At 40.4% G+C, this 24,777-nt stretch overlaps 1 protein-coding gene across 1 annotated transcript in view; it reads left to right on the forward strand.

The window, feature by feature from the left end:
* The window catches only part of megf6b (multiple EGF-like-domains 6b), a 62,698-nt gene that overhangs the window by 30,793 nt on the left and 7,128 nt on the right, over positions 1–24,777 (forward strand). Inside the window, exons 5-26 of the mRNA XM_083938352.1 lie at positions 2,168–2,290; positions 10,257–10,379; positions 13,248–13,373; positions 14,076–14,198; positions 15,187–15,309; positions 15,425–15,562; positions 16,617–16,739; positions 16,972–17,094; positions 17,678–17,848; positions 18,537–18,668; positions 18,918–19,046; positions 19,792–19,920; positions 20,177–20,311; positions 20,829–20,963; positions 21,415–21,540; positions 21,641–21,772; positions 22,171–22,299; positions 22,437–22,568; positions 23,749–23,877; positions 23,959–24,087; positions 24,382–24,510; positions 24,604–24,732. Coding sequence (XP_083794478.1) covers positions 2,168–2,290; positions 10,257–10,379; positions 13,248–13,373; positions 14,076–14,198; positions 15,187–15,309; positions 15,425–15,562; positions 16,617–16,739; positions 16,972–17,094; positions 17,678–17,848; positions 18,537–18,668; positions 18,918–19,046; positions 19,792–19,920; positions 20,177–20,311; positions 20,829–20,963; positions 21,415–21,540; positions 21,641–21,772; positions 22,171–22,299; positions 22,437–22,568; positions 23,749–23,877; positions 23,959–24,087; positions 24,382–24,510; positions 24,604–24,732 — 2,868 coding nt within the window. The remainder of the gene's footprint in view (positions 1–2,167; positions 2,291–10,256; positions 10,380–13,247; positions 13,374–14,075; positions 14,199–15,186; positions 15,310–15,424; positions 15,563–16,616; positions 16,740–16,971; positions 17,095–17,677; positions 17,849–18,536; positions 18,669–18,917; positions 19,047–19,791; positions 19,921–20,176; positions 20,312–20,828; positions 20,964–21,414; positions 21,541–21,640; positions 21,773–22,170; positions 22,300–22,436; positions 22,569–23,748; positions 23,878–23,958; positions 24,088–24,381; positions 24,511–24,603; positions 24,733–24,777) is intronic.

Genomic DNA, 24,777 nt, shown 5'->3' on the forward strand with positions numbered 1-24,777 from the left:
ATAGTGATAGATAATCTTTCCATGCTGCAACCACATAGACAATAATCTGGTTTGTAGATTTCCAATGTGGTCCTCATTGTAAACAAAACAATAATGTAATTGAAGACAATATTATATAAGATAGTAATACAATAAAATATCCTAAAATCACATACAAAGGCTTATTTACATATTAAACACATAAAGCATGTGTATGGTTTTCCTCTGAGTTTCTTCTGTCCTCTAAACACGACTTTGGCTAAACTTTATACCTGACTGGAGAAAGAGACAAACATCCTATCCTTGGTAAAAACATGCTACTTTATCGATCTCCTGTAGACGTTCAGTTCCCAGCGTTGTTTCATATTTTGAACTGTAGCAGTTCAACATTCCTGCCTGCTTATTGGGCAGAAAGACTGAGAGAATGATGAGTATGACGCTGACCCTGGTCAGACCCCTGTTCAAGCTGCCACACAGGTGTGTGGCCTCAGGAAGGAAGAGGGGGAGATGGACATCTATACACACACACACACACACACACACACACACACACATACACATACACATACACATACATATACACATACACATACACACACACACTCTCACTCACTCACTTGTGGTGCAGATCTCACCACTGGATCCCTCAGGGTTTTTGATTCTGCCCTTGACTTCAGGTCACAATCAGTTGTATGCTTTAGTTGGATTGTTTCTGCATAATTTTCTTCAAACATGCTGTTCTTACTATACTAAGTTAGCCAGTTAAATTAACTGTACTAAAAAAGGTTGGCCCTCCCTCTCACCACGGGACCCCGACTCATGAAATCAAGCTCCTGTGTTGTAGTGCCCTAATAGATCAGTGAGAACCCAAAAGTGGATCTTCAGCTGCATCGTCTCTAGACTTGGTAAGGTTGCAGTATTGTAGTAATAAATTGATTAGGAATTATGCTTAATAGTATAATAAAATGTATTCTTGATGTTAAAGGTTTTTTTTCATTACATGTTGTGTGCTGTTTAGTTTTTATGAGTTTTTAAACACTTGGCAAAAGAAAGAGTGCAGTGTTTTGGTGTGAACATTTCCAGATGTTGTAAACTGAGAGGGAAATCGTTTAATTGGCTGGTTAAACGCTGGCATCGCAATGCACCAAAATTTGCTTGAGGGGGGAAAATGTTCTATAAAGCAATTTTCTTTGCATCTGTACTCTTCCTCCGTAAAGTAATTCTCCTCTTTTATGGACATGGAGAAAGTTTACCAGCTGATTAGTGCCAAGTGAATGCTCCCTCCTAATTTTCTCCATGGCTTTCAGTTTTCAGTCCAAGATTAAATTCGTTGGCATCGCAAATGAAACAACCCAATGTCATCAAGTTTAGAACTACGCTGTGAGCATAATCTCTTCTGACGAACCCCCATGAGAATGAAATTTAACATTAATGCAGGCAGTGTGGAGCCGTGTCCCAAAACTGCAGTGTAAAAGTGAACAATCCGTAACGCATTACTCCCTTTCAATTTTGATATCTCCTCACGCTCTGCAGCGATTATGGTATATGGTGACCTTTCAGCACCTGTGTCTGACCAGAGTCATTATGTGTAGTTTAGGAACTGGAGGGAAAGATTGTATCTGGTTCAGTTGATGACAGCTTGGGCAGGATATTTAGCTGATGGAAATGAGATGGAAACCTGTGACTTCTTGTTGAAGTTTTTTTTTTTTAGGTTCTGCATGATTGATGAATACTAGGTTAATGTTGAAGGAAGTTGGAGTCGAAAAGGACTACGTGTAAATGCTGCTTATTTACTTTTGTCCCACTCAATTTATTACTTGCTATGTTTTGATCCTGTTTTGGATATATTATGCGTTTTCCTTTTTCCTTGAAGTCGGGACACAGGAGACAAGGTTAAGGATGGAAACGGCACACACAGTTTCCTGCAGTCATTCCCATGAATTTCCAAGCACTTGAGCACTTTCCACATTTTCAAAAGCTTGATCTAAATGTATCCACGGAAATTTTTATAAACTTAATCAGACTGACATTAAAATAGAGCCCAATTTTTTTCTTAATCTTTGCGGCTCTCAGTAATGTTTTTAGCTTCTTAAACATGTTGGGCTGATCTTTGTTCTTTCTAATTTCTGCTTTTGGATGTAGTTTTAATAACTGCAGAATTAATTTTTCCCTTGATTTTCCCCATCAGATGTTAATGAATGTGAGGAGACCAATGGAGGCTGTGAGGCTCTCTGCTGTAACACCATTGGAAGTTTCTACTGCAGGTGTCCTCCTGGACAAAAACTGAATGAAGATGGCAAAACCTGTCAAGGTGAGTCCTCTGTTCTAGTGTTTGGTTGTGGAGCTGTGTTTTATGTCATATAGTGAGATATATGGTATATTTGGGCTCTGGTTATCACAATGTACAGCCTTTCTGATCTAACTGAGTGCAGTTTTGTATCTGCAGGATCATCAAATCCACATTAATACACTCAAAATGTTCTTGAGTGTAAATATCTTTTGATGGAAAAAATGGTCATCTCCAAAAAAGTGAGAGAGTATTCCTTGGAAAAAACTAAATTATTTTTGTCAGGATCGCTCAGTCTATTGCAAGAACTGATGACATGTAATTTGATCCCTAACCAGGACATTACCTTCATTCTTTGTGTCCTGACTCTACTCAACTGTCTGTAAACTGTAACATCAACTGTACCAGCCACCCTATCAACTTGCTTTGCCCAGGGGTCACTTTTGCAAAACTACAGGAAGCCAGTGGTCAGTTAACACACAAACAGTATTTATCAGATAAAAACAACCTTGTATACAGCAAATGAAACACCATGTTTTAGGAATTGTAGGAGGTGGCAAAGTACAGGTGAATCCATCTGTCCAGTTTTCATTAAATTGACTGTTTTCAACCTTTTGACATTTGCTGTCCTCACTCATCTTTGCCAAGAGGCAAATTCAGTCACAGCAGCCTCGTACAGGTTAGTGTATGCAGGACCTTTTCTTTGATTTGAGGACATTAGGGATTTAGCCCCGGCCCGCTTTCTGGGTGTCTGATGAGTTGCTCCCCCGGCACATTTAAAAAAAATTTTTTATCAACAAGCTCTATTTTTGAATCTCTTTTTGTGAACTCCGGTACAACATTTTTATTTATTCAATTTATTTTAATTTTTAATAAGAAATGGCCGGCCACCTCACACCCTAATCTCGACTGTGGGCTGTAAATTGAGTGTCACTGCACTATACTATTAATGTTTTTAGCCATGCTGGCAGTGCTCTAGGGATGGAAATGTAACTCACTCAGTCCAACATATCTTAACACTTAGTAGTTGAAACTTGGTTCAGACATTTAAGTTTCACGGAGAATGAATCCTAACAAGTTAGTGATCCCTTGATGGCACTTTGAGTTGACATTTGTGGTTTTATTGCCAACTATTGCCATGAAATTTTGTTCAGACATTTATGTCACACTAAATTGCAACAACTTTGGTGATCCTTAACCTTTCCATCTAGCACCGCTGTTTAAAAAAATAATTAAAAAAATCTTAGACTTTAAGTCTCATTCAAACAACTTATACATTATTGAATGATGACATGCTGAAAAACCTATTTCATTTTGGCCCCTGATCTTACCCCACTCTCGAAACCAATTGGCTATCTGTCTGACGTTTTAGCCTCTGTAGGGACCAGCTAATATTTGGGGCTTTCAGGTGTAGGCGGACAGCGAATGGCAGATATCTGACCACAACTTCCTCTTTCGCATGGCAGTCATTGTTTATGCTCCAATTAGCAACTTGAGGCACGAGGCTGGACTTGGAGTTGAGAGTCAGAGTTTCTATAAACATATATCTGCAGATAAATGTAGATAAATAATAACAAAAAGTTAATGAAAATCTAAATCGTAGTCAGACAATTGAGGAAGGGTTCCAAAATTGCATTTTGACCAATGTGTTTGCTCTCCACACAGACTGTTTACACGAATGCAACCAAAACATTCTCAAAAGTTATTGATCAAGACTAATGAATGCAGACTCTAGAAGATTAATCTTACCCTAATGGTTCACGTTACAATAATTAGGATTTTGGACTTTACCCCATTCAGCATCCATTTCTTTTTGGTCCTTTATTCTCTATTCTTTTTGCACATGTTAATGTTGGCATTTATGGAGTTTTGTTTTCATTTTTATTTGTGGCTCAGTGAATGTAGCTTCTGCAAACAATAAAAATCAAAAACAGATCACTTTAAGTTGAGTTAACCACAGAACCAGATCTTTTACACTCTAGATGATAAAATGATGTGGCCTTCTGCTGTTTCAGGACTCAAAATGTCTGTGCTACCACTCTATCAAGAGGCCCAGCATCCCTGAACCACAGCTTTCAAACACGGAGCTTCTTCCCAAATATTTTTCCCATGAGATTCCCATTTTGCTCCATCAGAGTTTGATGTTTCTGATTAGGAAATCTCTGCCAGTGGTTGGTTTAATCAGAATAATGATTCTCTGTGCAGCAGCCAAGCCTAGAGGAGAAACACTGGAGTGCTCTACAGTACGGCTGCCTGCAGGAGGAACCAGTGAGAGATCTGATCCAGGTCACGGTTATTAGCAGAGTCGATGGGAACGTTGTCACGGCTGGCTTTCATAGCTCTTTTCCCTCCGCCACTAGTGCATATTGGAGGAAAACAGCTACCCACAGCATTAATGCCCTAATTGTCTGTAATTGGCGGTAGTATTAACAGAGGTAAAATAAGCTGGATGAATGTTGTGGATTTTTTGAGTTTGCCCTGCATGTATGCCGCTGCGTCTGCAGAAAGTGATCAACTTTCCTTCTGCATGACAGACTGAAGCTGGGAGGGCTGCAGAGTCAAAGCCTTCACGAGTCCGGATGAGAGACCAGATCTATTCATTTTACTGTTAAGAATAAATGGTTCTGGGGAGTTGGATCATACACAACCACATTACTACTTTGGGGGAATCCTTTCCCTTGGCAACATGCTATAATTTGATGAAAGACATCTGCTGTGGGATGTTAGTATTTGAATACCACTGGCGTGGACAAGAAATGAACAAATGCATCTTTTGTTCTGTGCAAAAAAAAGAGAAAAAAAAAACATACTGAATTTACAGTTCAATCCCTTGTGGAGAATTGCCTAGATTTGAGCTCCTGGTCAAATTCCATTTTATTTATGCATTTATTTATTTAATACTTGTATTTTCAGCGTTGATACAAATGGCACTGATCACTGAAGTGTAAGGGGCCAACAGTAACGTGCTCAGTGCAGAGCAGTGCAACAGTATCAACATTTTAGCCGTCATGCCCAATGAACTTGACTCCTCAAACCAATACGAGCGTGAAGGTGGGAGTAATGCTCTGCCAGTGCTTGGCACCTGTCTTGATAGTGAGCTATAGGAGTGTGGTAGGACCGTCTTCCAAAATCAGCAGGTATTAGATGCCCTTGTTGACTCTGAGAGCAGGACAGTTCCTTGTAAGGATTTTTTTTTAATAAGAAAAAAGCCCATTGGAGTATTTTATTCATATTTCTTTACTCTGGCAAGGTGTCTGGCTCTGGCTCCGAGCCTATCATCTGTCTTCCATGCTTGAGTGGGCAGCTTTCCTCCTCACCTGGCTGGCATCATTCATTGTCTGCAGGATTCTGAGGTCTACAAAAATATGCATTTTATGTGCAATGTGTGCCAAGTTGTGAATATGTTGGTGTGGTATGACAAAAAATGAACTGTATCACAGTCTGCTGGTCTGTCTGAGCTTGAGTGCTCCTCAGATGCTTGTGGCCTGATGTAATGACTGTACAGGTGTATGTAACAGAAGCTTTAAGTTCACATTATTAAATAGAAAGGTCATAAGAAGTCAAGCTTACAGTCATTGTATCCCACAGAGGTATCTTAAGGGCCATTTCTGTTCAAATCAGGGAAGTGATGCTAACCATGAACATGCTTTAAGCTCTATAAAGTGCTGTCATGGTCCTGCTGCGGTGTGTGTGTGTGTGTGTGTGTGTGTGTGTGTGTGTGTGTGTGTGTGTGTGTGTGTGTGTGTGTGTGTGTGTGTGTGTGTGTGTGTGTGTGTGTGTGTGTGTGTGTGTGTGTGTGTGTGTGTGTGTGTGTGTGTGTGTGTGTGTGTGTGTGTGTGTTGGCAGCAGATGAGAGCGCACAGTGCTTAGCTCCTGAATAGCCGATTTCACTGCAAGGCTCATTCCTTTCTCAGATGTTTGGATTATAAATACTGTATTTGACGTCTGGCACTTATCGCATTTGGCCTTCCTATAGTGGCATTTCTTTTCAAATAGATGTCAACATCAAAAAAAATATAGACAGCACATCCTTTAGTGTGTTCACATTCTCTTTCCAAAACCAGAGTGATGTGCATTCATAAATCTCACTTTTTATCACATAATATTTTTTGGCACTGTAGTAAAATGTAGTACATCATTGAGGGAAAGACATCAATCAATGTCGACTGGTAAAATGCAGAATTATTTATTCAAGGTTCATGCAGGATTGTATATACCTATAGTGTAAGAGAGAGTTTTAGGCTGGGGGTGAGAGGGAAGTGTCAGCAGAAGGGGAAAGAGAGGAGGATCTTTAATGCAGTGGGCATTTGGTTTGAGTAGATGGGAGGGTGAAAGGGAGAGGGGGATGGAGGAAGGGAGAGAAAAATCAGCAGGCAGAGTGAGTAAGAAATAGTTAGCATGTTACATCTGACCAGGATATAGCACCTGCAGAACTGGCCATTGTAATTGTTCATAGCTGATGTGCTTCACAAAGAATTATATTTAAAGAGTTTTTTTTTTTTTTTTTACAGTAAATCTTTAAACTTTTTTTTAAGCAGGTTTTCTGTGAGGCTTTACGTTTCACTTTCGGCCATGGCTTTGTCATTAGGGCGATGGACGTTTTTTTTGGCGTTAATTGAAGCGATGGCATCTCTGACATTTGCTGCAAACTATCCACAGAGTTACTATAGGTGGATTTGCTATAGGCCACACTGTTACCATGGAAACCATGGCTACAACCGTGGCTACCAGGCAGCAGGTAAGTGATTATTTCACAGCCAAAATGCAGATGAAGCTGTGGCAGCAGTGCTTTAATGCTGGAGCCATCATCGAGTGGTTAGTATAGTTAGATATATAGTTAGATAGTATAGTAAAACGTATTTATTCGACTGTTAAACATAGAAGTGATAATGCTGACATTGTATTTTAAAACAACTTAATTTTAATTCATTTCACAAATGATTTAAGTATATTTGTGGTTGCACATGTTTTATATACAGTGGGACTTAATGCATAAGTAGGAAATTATTTACAGTAGTCAGTGTTTGTTCGTGGCTCAGCCAGACTGGCGTATCACTCCCACTGATAATGTGTCTGCTGCACACGCTGTCTGGCACTGCCCAGATAACTTTGTCTCCGATGAGAGGGAGGATTGCTTTTACCAACAAAGATTAGAGCACATGAAAACATGAACTATGAATCATGAGAGATGCTTTGTAACGCTAACACAAACAGAGCGAGGTACCAGATACACCCTCGACAGATTATGTCAATATTATTATGACTGAATATTTCTTTTTGGCAGGACTGCAGCGCTCAGGGATAAATGCACAAGATGAAACATGTTTTACATTTATTATTACCATATTGTAGATAATCCCTCTGATCTGCAGCGTTACTTAGATGTCTTTCTTGGAGATAAATCAAGGGTGTTCAGAAATATTTATCTTATGCACACAATACACAAATCACCTTTCGGAAACAGACCAAAATAGTTTCCCATGAAGACGACACTGTGCTGTAGGTGGCTGCGGGCAGAAAATTAATGTGTCTTCGGTAAAAGCCAACGGCTGCTCAGGCTTTGGCTCTGAGCTTTGAGGGGGGGATCATGTTCTGGAAGTGGAAACCAGGCTGGAGGAGCTACACTGAGTGCACTGCAGTCGACAGAACGGCAGCTCCGCAGCGCTGGACCCTTTTCATGAAAAACCAAACCAAAGGACGGCATGCAGTACGGATGGAAAAACTAAAGAGCGGCTCCTGCCAGCTTTCCTGGACAAAGTGGAGCTGAAGTTTGGCAGCAGAGAGACAAAGAAAAAAGAAAATATAGAAGCTTGTTTCTGCCCCAAATACTATATTTGAAGATGTTGTTGATTTTATTGGGAGTAGATGGGTTCAGCTGAAGGATATTCCTATAATTTAGCTGGGCAGGTTTTAGCAAGTCGATTTTAGTCCCTTTAATCCACTGCATTTTTGTTCTTCTCCTAATCCTTGTTTTTATTATGAAGAGGAGACACTTTTTTCGATAATTTACAACACTGTTCTTCCTATATCATGTTCTGTAACCAGGGTGACGTGTTTTAGGTCTTGTAAAGACCTGATTTATGTATAAATCAAAGGCCATATACTGTTCTGTGTGTAATTATGTGTACTGGGGCAACATGAAGACAGCATGGTGGTGTGTGATGTGCACGATGAGGATCAGATGCACACTGTCCCACTGCCTCCATCCCACACAGCGTGACACAACCACTAAATTAACACCTTATGTTACTATATTATATCAACATAGATGGAGAGTTTCAGCATCTTTTAGCTCATTGATTTGGTTTTCTAGCCAGTTTGCTGTTACAGTCATACCATGTCTGCATTGATGGTACAGGACGCCGAATATACAGGTATATTTAGACCGACAGTATGAGGAAAATAAAGTGTTTAAAAAAACAAACATTTATCCATGTACACATTTTAGTAGAAATACAAATATGAATCTGAAGATGAGAATATGTCCCCTTTCAGCTTAAATGATTTAGAAAAAAGATACAGTAGCACCATCAGACTGTATACATGTATACGTCCTCTGCTATCTAAACTCATGTCACACTTTTATGCACATCTATAGGCAATTTAAACTTTCCCCTAAACGGCATGCATTTGAACCGTGGGATAAAACTGCACAGAGATATAATGTACACGTGTATTTGTTAGCAAATTATTCTTCCCACTGAGGGTGCAAGACTGTTTTATTTATTTTTGGAGAGGGGATTTGCCCTGTCATGAATGCGGAAAAATTAATTATGGGGGTTTGTTTATACTGTGTAATGCAAAAGGTATTTACACATCATACAGGGGGTGCAAAGTACAATAAAGTGAAGAAACAAGAAAATAAATAAAAACAGGCAAATTAGGGCACATACTGCTCGATAACCAAGCAATCTAATGAATAACAAACAGAGGCAGAGGATAACAAGAACAGGAATGCTAAGAACAACAAAATATGTAAAAGATAAGAATACAACAAAGAGTGACAGTTAAAAGTAATATCTCCCCTAGTTTTTAAAACGAGCTCTGTTTCAATTCTTAAAATAGCAGCCTGGAATCGGGACTGTACTGGGCGGCACATTTCTCAATCAGAGAGTTAACTTGGCGCTGACTTATAGTCTTTTATGATGTGTTAGCTTCTTACAGACATCATGCAGCCAACAAGTCAAGGCAACATATATTCACACTCTGACTCTGAATTTTTTTCAGTCAGCAACATTTCCAGTAACTCCGCTGTGTATAATTTTAGTAATGTTGAAGCAAATGCATAACTTGTCACTGGCCTGGAGGTGAGGTGAGTTCGACTTCATGCCCTTATTTTCCTGATGATGATGGCAGCAGACGGGCTGTTAGCAGAACTCCAAACAGAGCAGGGCTTCATAAATCCGCTCTCATCTCACAGGGGGTCTTCTGTGGAAAACAATGTATTAATCTTTGACCCCAAAAATAATAAATGTTTAGGACCACGGCTTGTTTCATTTGAAATCTGGTCACATGGCAAGTCAGTCATGTTTTGCTCGCCGCCTCTTTCCCAGACGAAGAAGAAGCCCCTTCTTTTATTTGTTTATAATCTCAACGCCCGGCTGAGAGTAATGTGTATGTTTTGCATCGTCTGATTTAAGTTTCCATATGTTTTCTACACCCAAGGGACTTGGACAAGAAGCAAAGGAATTTAAATTTGGGTTTAAATGTTCAGTAGTTGTTACCACATGGGAGATTTGTTTGTTTGAGCTGCAATGCACTTGTAGATTACTTTTCCTTCTCATCCATCATCTCCTTTCTTCTAAGAGTACATCTTTATCCTAAAACCTGCATTAAATTCCTCCCTCAGCTTGGCAACTCATCTGGGCTTTATTCTTGGGACCAATTTTTTCTCTTAATGAGAGGATTTAGTCAAATTGCACTAATTTCTCTCCTGTCTCTCTCTTTCTGCCTGCTTCTGTCTTTCTCTTTTCTCCCTCCTTCACTACAGATATTGATGAGTGCCAGGTCCATAATGGAGGCTGCCAGCACAGATGCGTTAACACCAGAGGCTCCTACTACTGTGAATGCCACCCGGGCTCTCGCTTGCATGTGGACGGCCGCACCTGCCTGGGTAAGGAGCATTAGAGCAAAGTGTTGCAGGAATGACGTATTTTTGTGGGATTTTTGAAAATTAGCTTCCCTACAGTTGGGAATTTTCCATTGAATTTTGGATTATTACAGAAAATATTCTCTGCTGCAATCAGAAGTTATTGATACTTGCACGTCTTGTTCAACAAGATAAACTTCACAAGTGAACACCACCTTTATGATTTCTGAAGCATAAATTGAATTGCCATGAGTAAAAAGCAAAGATTAGGCAAAAAACTACAGTGGTCGCATGACGATAACGTCACCACCACTAAACAACCTCTGTAGTCTCATTTAGCCACTTGTTTGCAACTGCCTTTTAAAAAAAGCCATGCAAGAGCTTCAGAATTCTGTATGTCTTAGAACAAAACGCGAACCTTTCTTAAATTTGTGTTAACCACAGACCTTATTTCCCCACTGTTTTCTGGGTTTTAGGACTCATTCCTGCAGCACTCTTTTTGTGGCGGTGCTTACATCTGCATACTGAAATATTATTTCTAACAAGAAATTTGGCCCTGTTAGATCCTCATTAGCATACTGTGACTAATGTTACCGTCACAGCTTTATTTGAGGTTTCATCCTTCCTTTAATCTGATTAGAAACAGAGTATGAAGGAAGATTTTTTCCTTTTGTAACTTGGCCTCACTTGTTCATAACTCACATAAACAATGAAACATTGTTTCTGAAGAAGTCTTTACTGCACGTATTATTTTGGTCATTATTTCATTGAAGTTTAACCACACATGCTTCTTGACATGGACACTTAATCATGTGAACCACATTCATGATGCTGTAGCAGATGACCCTTTTGGTTCTGCCATAAAGCCCTATTGTGAGATGATTCAAATTACATTTGCTGGTGAAATGTTTGCTGTCTGTGCATTTTGAATTCGCTTCAATGGGTATCTTGTAGAAAGATGTTTGTGAGTCAATCAACTCCAACTGTCCTGGAGCACATTTATATTCAGGCACCAACTACCTGCTGTTTTCATTATTGAATTATCTGTGGATGACTTGATTGATTATTGTTGGCCTATAGATTCTGAGAAAATTGTGAAAAAAAAAATTCCTAAAGTCTAAGGTGATGAAATAGTTTTATTTTTTTGACAAACAATTCAAAACTCAAAGAGATTCACTTTATTATCACATGAATTACATGGCTGTGACAAGGAATTAGGAATATGTAATTCACGTTCTAATTTAAAAAGACTCAAAGACAACCCATATCTTCAATTAAATTCAATTCAATTTATAGTAGCAAATCATAGCAAAAGTTATCTAAAGATACTTTACATATAGAGTAGGTCTAGACCACACTCTGATTTATTCATGATTTACAGAGACCCAACAATTCCCCCATGAGCAGCAACAAGTGTCAATATCTTTATTTTAAATAGTGATAATTATTACAGTGATGATATTGTGAGGTCAAGGGACCCTTTTGAAAATGGCCATGCCAGTTTTTCCCCTCACCAAATATTTGGCATAGCTTTGCAGCGTTATTTAGCCCCCTTCCTCACATGTGAGCATGTTATGGTTGGTCCCAATTGATGCATTGGATTGTCTAGTTTCATGTGATCTCTAAAACTGATCCTGCTACAGTCTCCGAGAGACAAAATATTGGCAGGGCCCCTTGACCGGTCTGCTGGTGGGCCCTGCCAACTTGTTGTCTCACGGAGGGCAAGTCAAGGGTTTAAATATATGAATCCTTCTGTGGACCCTGTTCTTTGGGTTTAGAAACTGTCACTGGGTAATTCTGGATCTTTCAGAAACAACTGATAGAGAAAAGAGTATAAACCTGGCATTTAGACTGAAAATGAATATGTGTTTCTTGGCCTTATAAAGCGTGTTACATTGTCTTATAGAGCAGACACTGTAGCTGGGACCCAACTGTCCCTGTGAGGCACTTATGTGACAGCTGTTGCATGAAGAAAAATGACTGATTGCTCTAATAATCATAGTGAACATCTGGACTGACTCCCAGGTGAAGCTTATCTGTGCGGCTGCATATCCGTCTGCTGATAGTCATGTTCAAATCGTGCCAGAGGCAAGCTGCAAAATATGTGAAAAAAAAAAATTCACAAATAGATAACTGAACTCAACTCTCATTTTTGCATTATGCACAACATGAATGCATAGATGCTGGGTAAAGGACAGCACATACCAGTCAGCACACAGTCATGGGGAGGGAAAAAAAGAGCAGATGTCCTCAAATCAGTTCAATCTCAGCTCTGCTCGTCTTATCCAGCTCTTGATCTGCCAGCAGAGGTCAGATGTATCCCACACACTTAGCGTGTGGCTGAATAATATTTGAGCTGGAAAGCTCTCCGCGGTTTGACATGTTCTTATGATGGATGGATCTCGACTCCAGCCTTCAAATAAAAAAAAAAAACACCGGCTTTGAGGACGCCCGGCTGTTCGCTCTACCTGCTTTTTTCTCAGAAGGGAAGGAGTCCAGGCCGTCTACTGGGGTTTCATCTGTTGCTAAGGGAAAGATGATTGAGCTGGCTCTAACGTCAAACTCATCAGCGGACGAGCATTGTCCAGTCACAGAGGTCCTGCCATTCAAATCTCTTTGTGATTTTCCCTTTTATAGTGATGGATCTCTTGTGGATCAGAGCAAAGCAATTCTCTGAGTGTCTCAGGAATGTCAGTACAGCAGTCATGACCTCTGAGAAATATTCCTGTGTATGTGACACTGCAGTCAAATCCAAGGTCAAAAACATTGGATTTATGGGCTTTTGATTATTTTCTAATTACTTAGGACTGTCTCTCTTTCTGTCCCTTCGAGTTTATAATTTTTTGCCTTTTGTCATGTCTCTTAGTTTTTCCTTTTTTCTAACCTTTTCAGCTGTTCATTCGTGTGCCATCAGCAACGGGGGATGTGAGCACTACTGTGTGCAGCAGTCTGCTGCTTATTTCCGCTGTCGCTGCAAACCCAACTACATGCTGGCAGAGGATGGCAAGCACTGTAAACGTGAGTGCCCAAACTCTGTCTGGTGAAAGGCAACACTAAACACACTACAAACGGCACAAGACAGAAATCAGGGATAATAAATGGACTGACTAAGGAAAGTGAGCCAGTAAAACTAAGTACTTTGGAAGATTATGGAGGTGTGATTCCAACATTAAAAACAGGTTTTCTGCATCTGCTGCCAGTTGTTATTATCTGACAGGATGTCTGTGCTGGAGCAGGTTTAACTGAGGGATGATACATTGAATTGGAGTGAATCACAGCAGTCTCCATTTTTTTTTTTTTCTCAAATTAGTATTTTGATGTCCATGCTACTTTTTTAATCTGTCTGATCTCTGATGCCGTGCAATTGAGCACGCTTCTCTGGGGGTGGGAAATGATACATACATATATTTTAAATTACTGTCTCTCAGATGCTTTTAAATTGTAATTGTTGGCTGAGCTCGGCTTCCTCTAAATTTTGCAGAGCCGAAGGTTCTTATCCCGGATGCTTGACAGGCTTACACAAGTTAAACACACACAAAACTATACCAAGAGAACAGTAAATTAGATGCAGGGTAGCGGTGTGAATTTAAAGCTCTCCACCTTCTCCGAATTAAGATGTCAGTTTTTACAGTTTTCTCCCTATGCATAACAAGTATTCCCCTCTTGACTGACACTCATTGTGTGATTTATGTGCATGAGTGTGTTTTTTCTGTGTTACAGTGCAGAATCCCTGTGCAGATCAGAACGGAGGCTGTATGCACGTGTGTGGTGTTGATGGTGGGAAAGCTCACTGTGACTGTAAAGCTGGTTACATCCTGGCTGAAGACGGGAAAACCTGTGAAGGTAAATTTACCAATAACAATAATAGTGAAATTATAATGATTAAAGGTCCCATATTGTAAAAAGTGAGATTTCCATGTCATTTTTGATTATAAAGCAGGTTGTGGTGCTAAATACTGTGAAAGTATCAAAATCCACAGACAAATGCACACAACCCGTATTCAGAAAGTATCTTTAAATGAGTCGTCAGGACTTCAGTACTGTTGTGTTGTCAATTATACTATGTAAAGGTACAAAGTGGCGTTACAGTCATTCTCTGGCTGCAGAGATACAGATACAGTGCAGACCCGGAAACACTGACCAATCAAAGCAGACTGGGCTTTTTGGTAGAAGATCTTAAAGAGACAGGCGCTAAAGCAGATGAGTGTTTCAGACAGAGGGAGAATACAGGTATATTCAGACAGACAATATGAGAAGAATAATGTGTTTTTTGAACATTAAAGCCTGTAAACACATTCTAGTAGAAACCCAAAAATAAAATATATGGGACCTTTAATGTAGCTCAGAGTCAACTAAAGAAAAGATAAGGAGATTCAAATAGAAAATGGCACACTGAGTAGCTGCTCTGGAGCGTTTGATTGTATCACACACTCATCTTCCTCAGCAGATTTACATAGTTGTCAAAGAGTTAAAACTCTATCAAATAAAAGAAATGTGTGAATAATTTAAAAGTGACAAAGTGTGAAGATTGGAAACAGCGGAGAAATGGAAATTTGAACATCTACATTTCCATGTCAGCTGGGCAGACTCCACATGCTCCAGAAAGCTGCTAAACGGTCCCTGACATGATTAAAACAAGTGACGCTTTTAAGAAAAAGAAGATGCAGAATATGTGAGCCAATGTTTCCCCCGTTTGTATCTATCAACGGTGTGAGAAAGATGGTTTTAAAGTCCAAACATGGATTTGATTTGTGAGATTCTAAATGAACCTATGCAGACCAGATGTATTCAGTGTTTGTTTTTTTACATGTTTTTTTTGTTTTTTTTACAGATATCGATGAGTGTAAGATAGAAGAGGCCAACTGTGCTCATGGCTGCCACAACACACTGGGCTCTTATGCTTGTGTGTGTAACGCTGCCTATGAGCTGGGATCTGATGGAAAACAGTGTTACAGTGAGTGTGAACCCTCCTAATATTATCACATTCATAGAAACCTTTACATTGATTTGGTACAAGATATTTTAACCCTTTAATTGACACACATGATCTCACTGTGAACTTTTGAAAGGAATCGAGATGGAGATTGTGAACAGCTGCGAGAACAACAACGGAGGCTGTTCGCACCACTGCCAACATTCAACCAGCGGGCCCGTTTGCTCCTGTAACCAGGGTTACAGACTAGACGACGACCTCAAAACCTGTACTGGTAAGATGCTGTAATGCACATGCATTGACACAAAAAGTGTTTATAAGAAATTGTAAGGCGTACTCATACATGACATCAGCACTCATTCACAGAGTGAATAAATATAAACACCTTATTGAATCATTATTGTTTTATTTTTTAGTGGATTAGTAAATTGGAGTTTATGACTGGTTCTCGTTTGAGTTGGGTTCTGATTGCCATTTCTATTTTGGATTAAGTTCTAAGATGGTTCTAGGATTTACAAAACATCTCGACTCATCCAACTTTAGGATCATTTTGGGGGATGTTAGTTTGTGGTACTGCTAATTTATTCTGCTGCAAACTGAGAGGTGTCATCGTTATGTATGACCTATTTAAGCTAAATATAAGTCATCTCAGTATAGTACGTCCTTTAAAAGTACCATTAAGTTTAATCACCGCCTGAACATTATAACCTTTATAAATGGGGGATTTATTGCAGAACTGATTTATTACCAGTTAATTAAGTGCATCCATGTCAAATGAATGCAGTCGTATTGTATTCTTTCCATTACATGTTTTTTAAGCACACTCCTATTTAAAAGAGGACGTCACATTGACAGTAATTACATTATAACTCCCCGTGTCTCACCTTATATAGTACTATAATTATAGATATGGGTTTAATAGATATTATTGCTAAATATATATTCTTATGATGATGTTGTCACTGACAGCTCAGTTAGTTTAGATGATCACTCAATTCAACAAGATACTGAAAAAGTCTGAAAACAACATGCAGAACCAACCAACCATTTGTTTTAAAATAATTTCAGCATTATTATTTTTTTTTTTAATCATCTTTTGGGCACTTGGTCAGGAGGTGGGAGATGTTCAATGTTAGAATTTTTACTCATATAATAAGGAAAAACATATATGTTTAAGTTCAGTTCTATTATTCTCTACTTTGACCTTGATTGTCTATAAAACCTGTACAATTTACCTGATCTCATAAAAGGTTTCTGTCCATGAGCAGGAACACATATCACTACAGGCACTTCACAATTTCAGTCTCCCTGCTTGTTGTGTTTGGCAGACGTGGATGAGTGTGGAGAGCAGAGCTCCTGCTGTGAGCAAGACTGCACCAACTACCCCGGAGGTTATGAATGTTACTGCTCAGCAGGGTACAGACTCAACTCAGACGGATGTAGCTGTGATGGTATGTTTAACCCTTAGTCAAAATGTGGACGGCACTCACACTTTTATGAGGCTGAATATTTACCTCTGTTGAATTTGGGAGTGTTCCAGTTTGACTCAGAATACGTCAACACAAACAATGTCGTCTTTGTCTAACATGTAAAGTGAGAGCTGCTCACTTAAATTGCTTTGGCTTCTCTTAACTTTTGATGAAGCAAAAGTGTTTGAGTGTGTGGTGCGTCTGTGTTGTTTAGATGTAGATGAGTGTTTGGCTGCTAATGGCGGTTGCGATCACACATGCCAGAACAGCGCGGGTTCCTTCCAGTGTTTCTGCCGCCGGGGTTTCCGTCTGGACGAGGACCGCCATTCCTGCATCCGTGAGTATCAACATAAGAGAGAGTGGCCAAGTGTGAATCACACCACAGACATGCCAATGGAAAAGCTGGCAAACTGTTGATGTCGTACTGCAAAAAACAACCTGTGTAGAGAGTCATTCAGTCTAAATTGTGAGTGTTAAAGAGCAGGTTTTATGGAAATACAAATTGTTGTACAAAAGTGTTAAAAGCTTATGCTCTTTTTACGTTATAAAAATGTACCATTTGTGCAAGCCATTCTGCACTGGCCCACAGTTTGATGTCACAACTGGAAAAAAAACAAGACAGTAACATTTCCAGTCAATCACAGTAGTAGTTTTGGAATAATGGTCTTTAGGTGAAATGCGACTATGCCACTAACAGCCTGTTTAAATTACAGAGCGGGCGGAGGACGTAACATTCAGAGAAAAAATGTTCTAAAATGAAAGTCGTAAATTTACAAGAAAAAAAACCTGTGAGATCTAGTCTCTGAGATTATTAAGCCAGAAAAAAACACACATTTCTTCAGGAAAAATCTAAACTACATTAACTGTATATGTACTGTAATCTGTGAAATTGCATTTCTTCGCCTTCTATCTTCTCGCAGCACTAGAAGATGCAATTGAGGCCCTGTCCAGTGGAGGTGCAATCGAGTTGCCTCTTATTCGCCCCGTGCTCACCTTTATGCAGGACTACAACCAACCACTGGAGCGCTATGACGACTATGAAGACGATGAGGGCGAGCTGAGGGCCGAGAGTAACCTTGCCGAGAAATTTGGTGAGTTTTTCCCCTTCAAAAACCATTAACCGCTCATTATCATTAAGAGGAACCTGTATCTGATTACCTGAGTGTGACTCCCAGGAGGTGAAGCTGTCTGACAGACTCATTTACTGCAGACAGGAACAGACCACATGGTGAGGGTTAATTACTGAGCCTCATGCTCCCAGACTGTCTGAACATAATGTAGCACCACAGCTTCTCTGGCAGGAATGCTGAGGCTTATATGTCCTGGCAGCGCCTAACAGGACGTCAAAGGCTCGGTTTTGTGTCAAAACTTAGACAACAGCAGAACATTTAACATGAAATGTTACTCCACTGAAGGTTGACAGGAACAACGTCTGCAAAACTAATTTATATATATCATATCTTTTTGACAAATGTTTAAGTGGTATTGGAAACTTCCAGTTGCCTTGTGCCTACATGTATGTTCCTCCTAACCTCTCTGAAACTTGTACTGTAATAATCAACTGACATATTCATAACCTCTGGCATCCAATGAGAAAATGTCCTTCCCCAAAAAGTCAGAGGCAGTTATTAAACTTTGTGATTGTGAGCCTTTAAATGTCACAATTAGATTTAAGATATGATACAAAATAAATGATTCACTGTGAACTGTCCTGTCTCAGCTTGGTGTTAACTTGAGTCTTATTTATTACCCTGTTGTTGTTGTTGTTTTTCTTTCCAGTGTGTTTGGACGACACCTTCGGCAATGACTGCAGTTTGACATGTGAAGACTGTTCTAATAGAGGAAAATGTAATCAATGGAAAAGCGGTTGCGACTGCCCCGAAGGATGGACCGGCATAATCTGCAACCAGAGTGAGGATTTGCCTGAAATATACACACACACACACATAAACACACGCACACACACACTCACAGACACACACACAAACACACACACACACACACACACACACACACACACACACACACACACACACACACACACACACACACACACACACACACACACACACACGTGTAAACTGTCACTTCTGTATCAATTATAAAGTCAGTCTTGACAGATTAGCAATGATGGACATCTTTTATTTTTCAATCTCACAGCATGCTCCGAGGGATATTTTGGTAAAAACTGCTCCTTCCCCTGTAAGTGTAAAAATGGTGCAAGCTGTGATCCGGTCACTGGGAGCTGCCGTTGTCCACCCGGGGTCAGTGGTGACTTGTGCCAGGATGGTGAGTTGTCCTCCTTCGCCCCAGACAAGCGTATTTGCTCCTCTGAATTCCAAGCTGAGTGTATTTTGCTCCTGTCATTTTTTTACTCCCTGTGGTCTCATTTTCCACTGGAATGAATAGTCAGCACAATCGTGGTTAGAAGTGAGGAGAAGTATTTTGTACAACACTTAGAATGTCATAAATCATAAAAAAAGAAAAAAACTGAATTTCTTTGATAATTTGTTAAAAAAGAAAAGAAAAGGTAGAATATATACATGCGTTTTTCCAAATAATGGCATACAAGGAAATCAGTGGTGGAAAAAGGGGGTCTCCATAAATCTATACATATTGACCTATTTACATTTGTACAACCTCTCATCGTCTCCTCTCTGCATGTGTCAACAACCTGCAGTCACTTGTAGTTTCATTGAATTTACTGTTTTTAAAAAAAGGATATGGTTAATGCCTTTGGCGAAATGTTAGAAAGAGTAGAATAAAGTCATTTTGATGAAATATCACTATTTTAAGCTTAGTCTGGTTACTTTTACTTTTACCTGACAGACGCGTTCGTCACAGATGATGGACAGCAAGAAGTTGAATATCTGTTTTATCTGGTTTCATTTTGACAATAAAAAAGAAAACAAAGAAAACATGATTTTCAGATCCAGGTTTGGGGTTCTGTGGGTTAATCTTCAGTGAAAACATTTATTTTGCCCCACAGGAGGTAGTTATCTGGCATTTACTATGAGTTGTGTCCTGTGTGCAGGCTGTCCTAAGGGCTTCTATGGGAAGCAGTGCAATAAGAAGTGTAATTGTGCCAATAACGGGCGCTGCCACCGAACCTACGGAGCCTGTCTGTGTGATCCTGGACTCTATGGACGCTTCTGCCACCTCCGTAAGTCCCGCTGTCCTTACCTTACAATCTCCCTACACCCTACCCTATAATCCTCTCACCCTTGAACTCTAATGTCAGGAAACTCAGATGATGAAAGCACAGATTGGCCGGATCATTGTAAATTGTACTAGTATTGCAAGAATCCAAATGGAATAGAAAAACCGACAAATAATCCTGTAGTGGCTGTAATCATATTTCATCCTTTACACCATCCTGTTGTAAGATCATCTCCTCCTCCTTGCTTCTCCTCCTTCAGCTTGTCCGAAGTGGACCTTTGGCCCCGGCTGCTCTGAGGAGTGTCCGTGTGTCCAGCGGAACACTCGCGAATGTCACCGTCGCCACGGCACCTGTGTCTGTAAATCTGGTTACCAGGGGAACACCTGCAAGGAAGGTGAGCACGTTGTCACAATGCGCTGCTCGTCAACAGAACTAACTTGCATTTACTATAAGATGTTATAACTGTAAAAATACAATATGGATTACAGACGACACATTTTAATTTAACATTTTGATCAAGTAAATATGAAAGTATGTACAAAAACACAAGGCAACAAGTCAAACCCCCCACCCTTAGTTGGTGCACATGGCAAAGAAAACAGAAGGTAAATTAAAGGTTGCCAAAGATATGAATAAATATCTATACTGTACCTCCAGCGTCTATACAGGCTGAAATATGGGCACGCTCAGAGCTGCACATAAATCAACATACACTGAGTTACAGCCAAGTCCATTTGCTTTCTAATAAAATCCATAAAGGAAGTCAAAACAGTAACAAACGTACAGTATGAGTCAGCCGAAGGGTCTCCACTAAATAAAGACAGTAAATCATTGAGGCACATATTAAAAGGAGAGAGGGGATATTTCCATTCTCTATAATGACTGAGTGCTCCGTCCTGTTCTGTCTCCAGAATGCAACCCAGGTACTTACGGAGCCGGCTGTGAGAAGAAGTGTGCCTGTCCACCAGGAGTATCATGTGATCATGTGACCGGAGAGTGCCAACGAAAATGCCCCCCTGGTCGTCATGGAGAGAACTGTGATCAGGGTAGGTGGCTCTACAGAGGATATGCTTTCCTTGTGCTTTAAAGTGATACTTCAGATTTTTTGAGGTGAGGTTGTATAGGTACTAAGTCAGTGTATCACCTACAGTAGATGGCGGTCAGAACGACCCATGTGTGGAGAAGCAGACAGGAGGAAGATTCAATCTCAGCAATGTACTGTGGACGAGGGGCAGCACAGGCAACAACAAAATGTAGTTTGACCACCTAAAAAAGGCTAAAATGCATTTGGCTGCTGCCCCCGTCAACAGAAGTACATTTCTTAGCTTCCGTGTCAGGACTCCTGTCTGCCTCTCCACATTGGGAGCGTTCCGCCAATGAATAAGTACCTCATCCAACCCCACTTCGAAAAATCTAAACTCTCCCTTTAAAGCTCATTTGTCTGAAGAGTTTGTGCTCCCATGTTGTGACAAGACCCTACCGTGTGTCCGTTGTCAGACTGTCCAGGGGGAAGGTTTGGTACAGGCTGTATACATCCTTGTAACTGCACCGGCGCTCCATGTGACAAAGTGACGGGACAATGCAAGTGTCCAGCGGGGACATCAGGAATTCACTGTGAGAACTGTGAGTGCAGACAGATTGTTTTTCTTTTTAACAGCTGAGGATAAATAACTACACAAATTCCACATGATAACAATGATGAAAATGTAAATCTTTTCCACAGTGTGTCCGGACGGCTCCTGGGGTCCTGGCTGCACAGAAACATGCTCAGTTTGTGAGAATGGAGGCGTGTGTGACAAACACAACGGTTCTTGTAACTGTCCTCCAGGATTCATTGGTAAAGTCTGCCAGAACTGTGAGTATCAGCAGTGCGCATTTTTACTTTCCACAGTAACATGCATTTACAGTCAACCAGCTGAGGAGGATGGCAGTGCTGTGGAATATGGAAATGACACAGTGGTGCAGTTTGGACAAGAAATAGAGCAACATGTCAGAAGACAGAGGAGCAGTTTTTCTCCTAGGTCATTAGTTAAAATCCTTCAGCGGCCTGAAAACCCCCTCAAACATAATTTACTGGGAAGAAAGAATATAATTCCAATTCAAACATCCACTGGCTCTTAAAGGCTCATTTGATGGATGAATCACAGGACCAAAGCTGTCATGGGAACTTGCTGTGCGTTCATGCAATCCGGTGAAGTCGGTTCTGATAGATTAGTCCTGATGTTTTTGTTTTTTTAATTCTTTTCCTTGCAGCCTGCCCGAGTGGACGTTTCGGTCAAGGATGCCAAATGAAGTGTGTGTGCGAGAACAATGCTCGCTGTGATGCGGTGAGTGGACGGTGTACCTGCGCTCCTGGCTGGACTGGACACAACTGCAGGAAAGGTAACAGTGGTGGAAAACATTCATTGTCAGCCACTAGCACTGAAGAGAACTATGTAAGAAAACTGATCTTGTATATCTGATAGTAAAAATGTTTCCCGTGTTTTGTCTAACACTCAAATGTGATATGTCTGCTGCAGCCTGTGATGCAGGGCACTGGGGGGCAGACTGTGCAGAAGTATGTGACTGTAGAAACGGAGACGGCAGCTGTGACGCTGTGACGGGCCAGTGCAACTGTGAGGCTGGTTACACGGGAACACACTGCCACCAGAGTATGTCGTTATGTATTAAAGCATTTAAAGACCACATAGGGCCAAAATGATCCTTCCATAGCTCATTTCATACCTTGATAACGATATATATCTAGATACACTATGGCATGTTCTCTGGTAATGTCATAAATCATTAGTCTATATGAAATAACCACATGGTAAAGCTTACTTTAATATACTCCTGTGTGAATTAAATGCTTGACAAATTGATGATTTTATTAACGACAGTAGTGCAAAATGAACATAATTTGCAAGGATCAGAGCATAAAGCGGTGTCCAAATGATTCTGATGGAAAATATTTCTATAACAAACATCAACATTTTTTTTTCGACATTGCGATGGAAAACAATAAAATAATATATGTTAGACATTGTGACATTGTTTTTACAATCTGGATGCCATACTGGGCAATATGGTGATTTTGATTATAACATCAAAACTGTAACTTTTTGCTATTGAAAGACAATACGCTATCATATCGAATTGTCGCCCAGCCCTAAGACCACAGTGTTCAATCTCATGTTTTCAAGTTACTATGAGTACATTTTCTTTTTACGATCATAGCATGTTTTAAGTTTTTGTTTGTTATAAAATACTTTAATGTTCTTGGACACAAGAAAAGTGTTATTGGCATGAACCTCACATGCCATGAAAGAACCAAAATAATCCTGCAAACTGTCGATCACTTTATCAATGTTTCAGTCATCAGAGATGAAAGTTTGAGGACTGAAACTTTGTTAATTAAATGTATGTTAGTGTTATTTAGTGCTTTCAGTTTGTAGAAAAATGAAACAATCCCTAAAGGAAAAATGATATAGCACATGATTTCAGCCTGTTCATTCATTCATTGGCAGTTTGCGTTTCTTTCATTCTGCAATGTCATTGTGTCACCACAAGATGACGCCAAAGTAACAATTTCAATTTAACCCCAGAGGGGGAAAAATTGTGTCTTTTTACAACCAACCTTTATAAAACAAGACAAGTTCAGTGTTATTTGAAGCCAAATATCTCAATTCTGTAAGCCTAAATTGTGTGTGTGTGTGTGTGTGTGTGTGTGTGTGTGTGTGTGTGTGTGTGTGTGTGTGTGTGTGTGTGTGTGTGTGTGTGTGTGTGTGTGCGTGTGCGTGTGCGTGTGCGTGTGCGTGTGCGTGTGTGTGTGTGTGTGTAAAATTCCCTCAGAGTGCCCATCAGGTAAGTTTGGTCTCGCTTGTCGCCATCGGTGTCAGTGTGACAATAAGGCGTTGTGCGACCATGTGAGTGGAGCTTGTACCTGCCAGGTGGGATGGACTGGAACCTTCTGTGAAAGGCGTAAGAGCAGCTCCTTCACATCACAAAGACAAATTCACCTACTGAACATGTATAAATACTATTCTTGTGTGTGTGTTTTAGCGTGTCCACAGGGTTTCTATGGGCTGGACTGCCAGGAAAAATGTTTGTGTCTAAACGGTGGGACATGTGACCACGTCAGCGGCGTTTGTTCCTGTCCTGCTGGCTGGATTGGTCCATTCTGCAACCTGAGTGAGTCACAGGTGCACCACAGAGAGTTATGAAATTAAGAGGTACTGTCCAGTGTTATGAAAGATGGCTTGTATCAGGACCGAGAACAACGTGGTAACGCTGACTGACAGTGGAACAAAAACACAGTTGGTCTTAGAGTTATTTAGGGAAACCCAGCTTAGTTGTACATGAGAAAGCACCGACTCGATGTTCCCCATGCTACGGCCAGTATCAATTACCAGACGCTGGAATTCCCACTTTTGATCAGCAAAGTTCATCAGGAGGTAATGATATTATTTGTCCCTCTCCTGGCAGCGTGCCCAGCTGGATTCTATGGGGAAGGATGTAACCAAACCTGTAGTTGCCGTAACAATGGCATCTGCCACCCAGCCAGTGGGCAGTGTGTGTGCACGCCTGGCTGGACTGGACCCAACTGCACAGAAGGTGAGTGAACACAGCACTGGGCAAGGTAATAAGCTATATGACAGGTAAATAAGGGGGCCACGTGATGGTTTTTTCTGTGTGTTTTTCTCCCAGAATGCCCTGCAGGGTTTTACGGAGCAGACTGTCGGCAGCGCTGCTTGTGTCAGAATGGAGCCACCTGTAACAAGAGCAACGGAAAATGTACATGTGCTAGTGGTTGGATGGGCACAGCCTGTGAACGGGGTAAGAGTCTCCATATGTGTGACCGCAAAACCACCTTCAGATGGA

Source organism: Echiichthys vipera, assembly GCF_963691815.1.
Source record: "Echiichthys vipera genome assembly, chromosome: X".
In the NCBI taxonomy this organism is placed as follows: Eukaryota; Metazoa; Chordata; class Actinopteri; order Perciformes; family Trachinidae; genus Echiichthys; species Echiichthys vipera.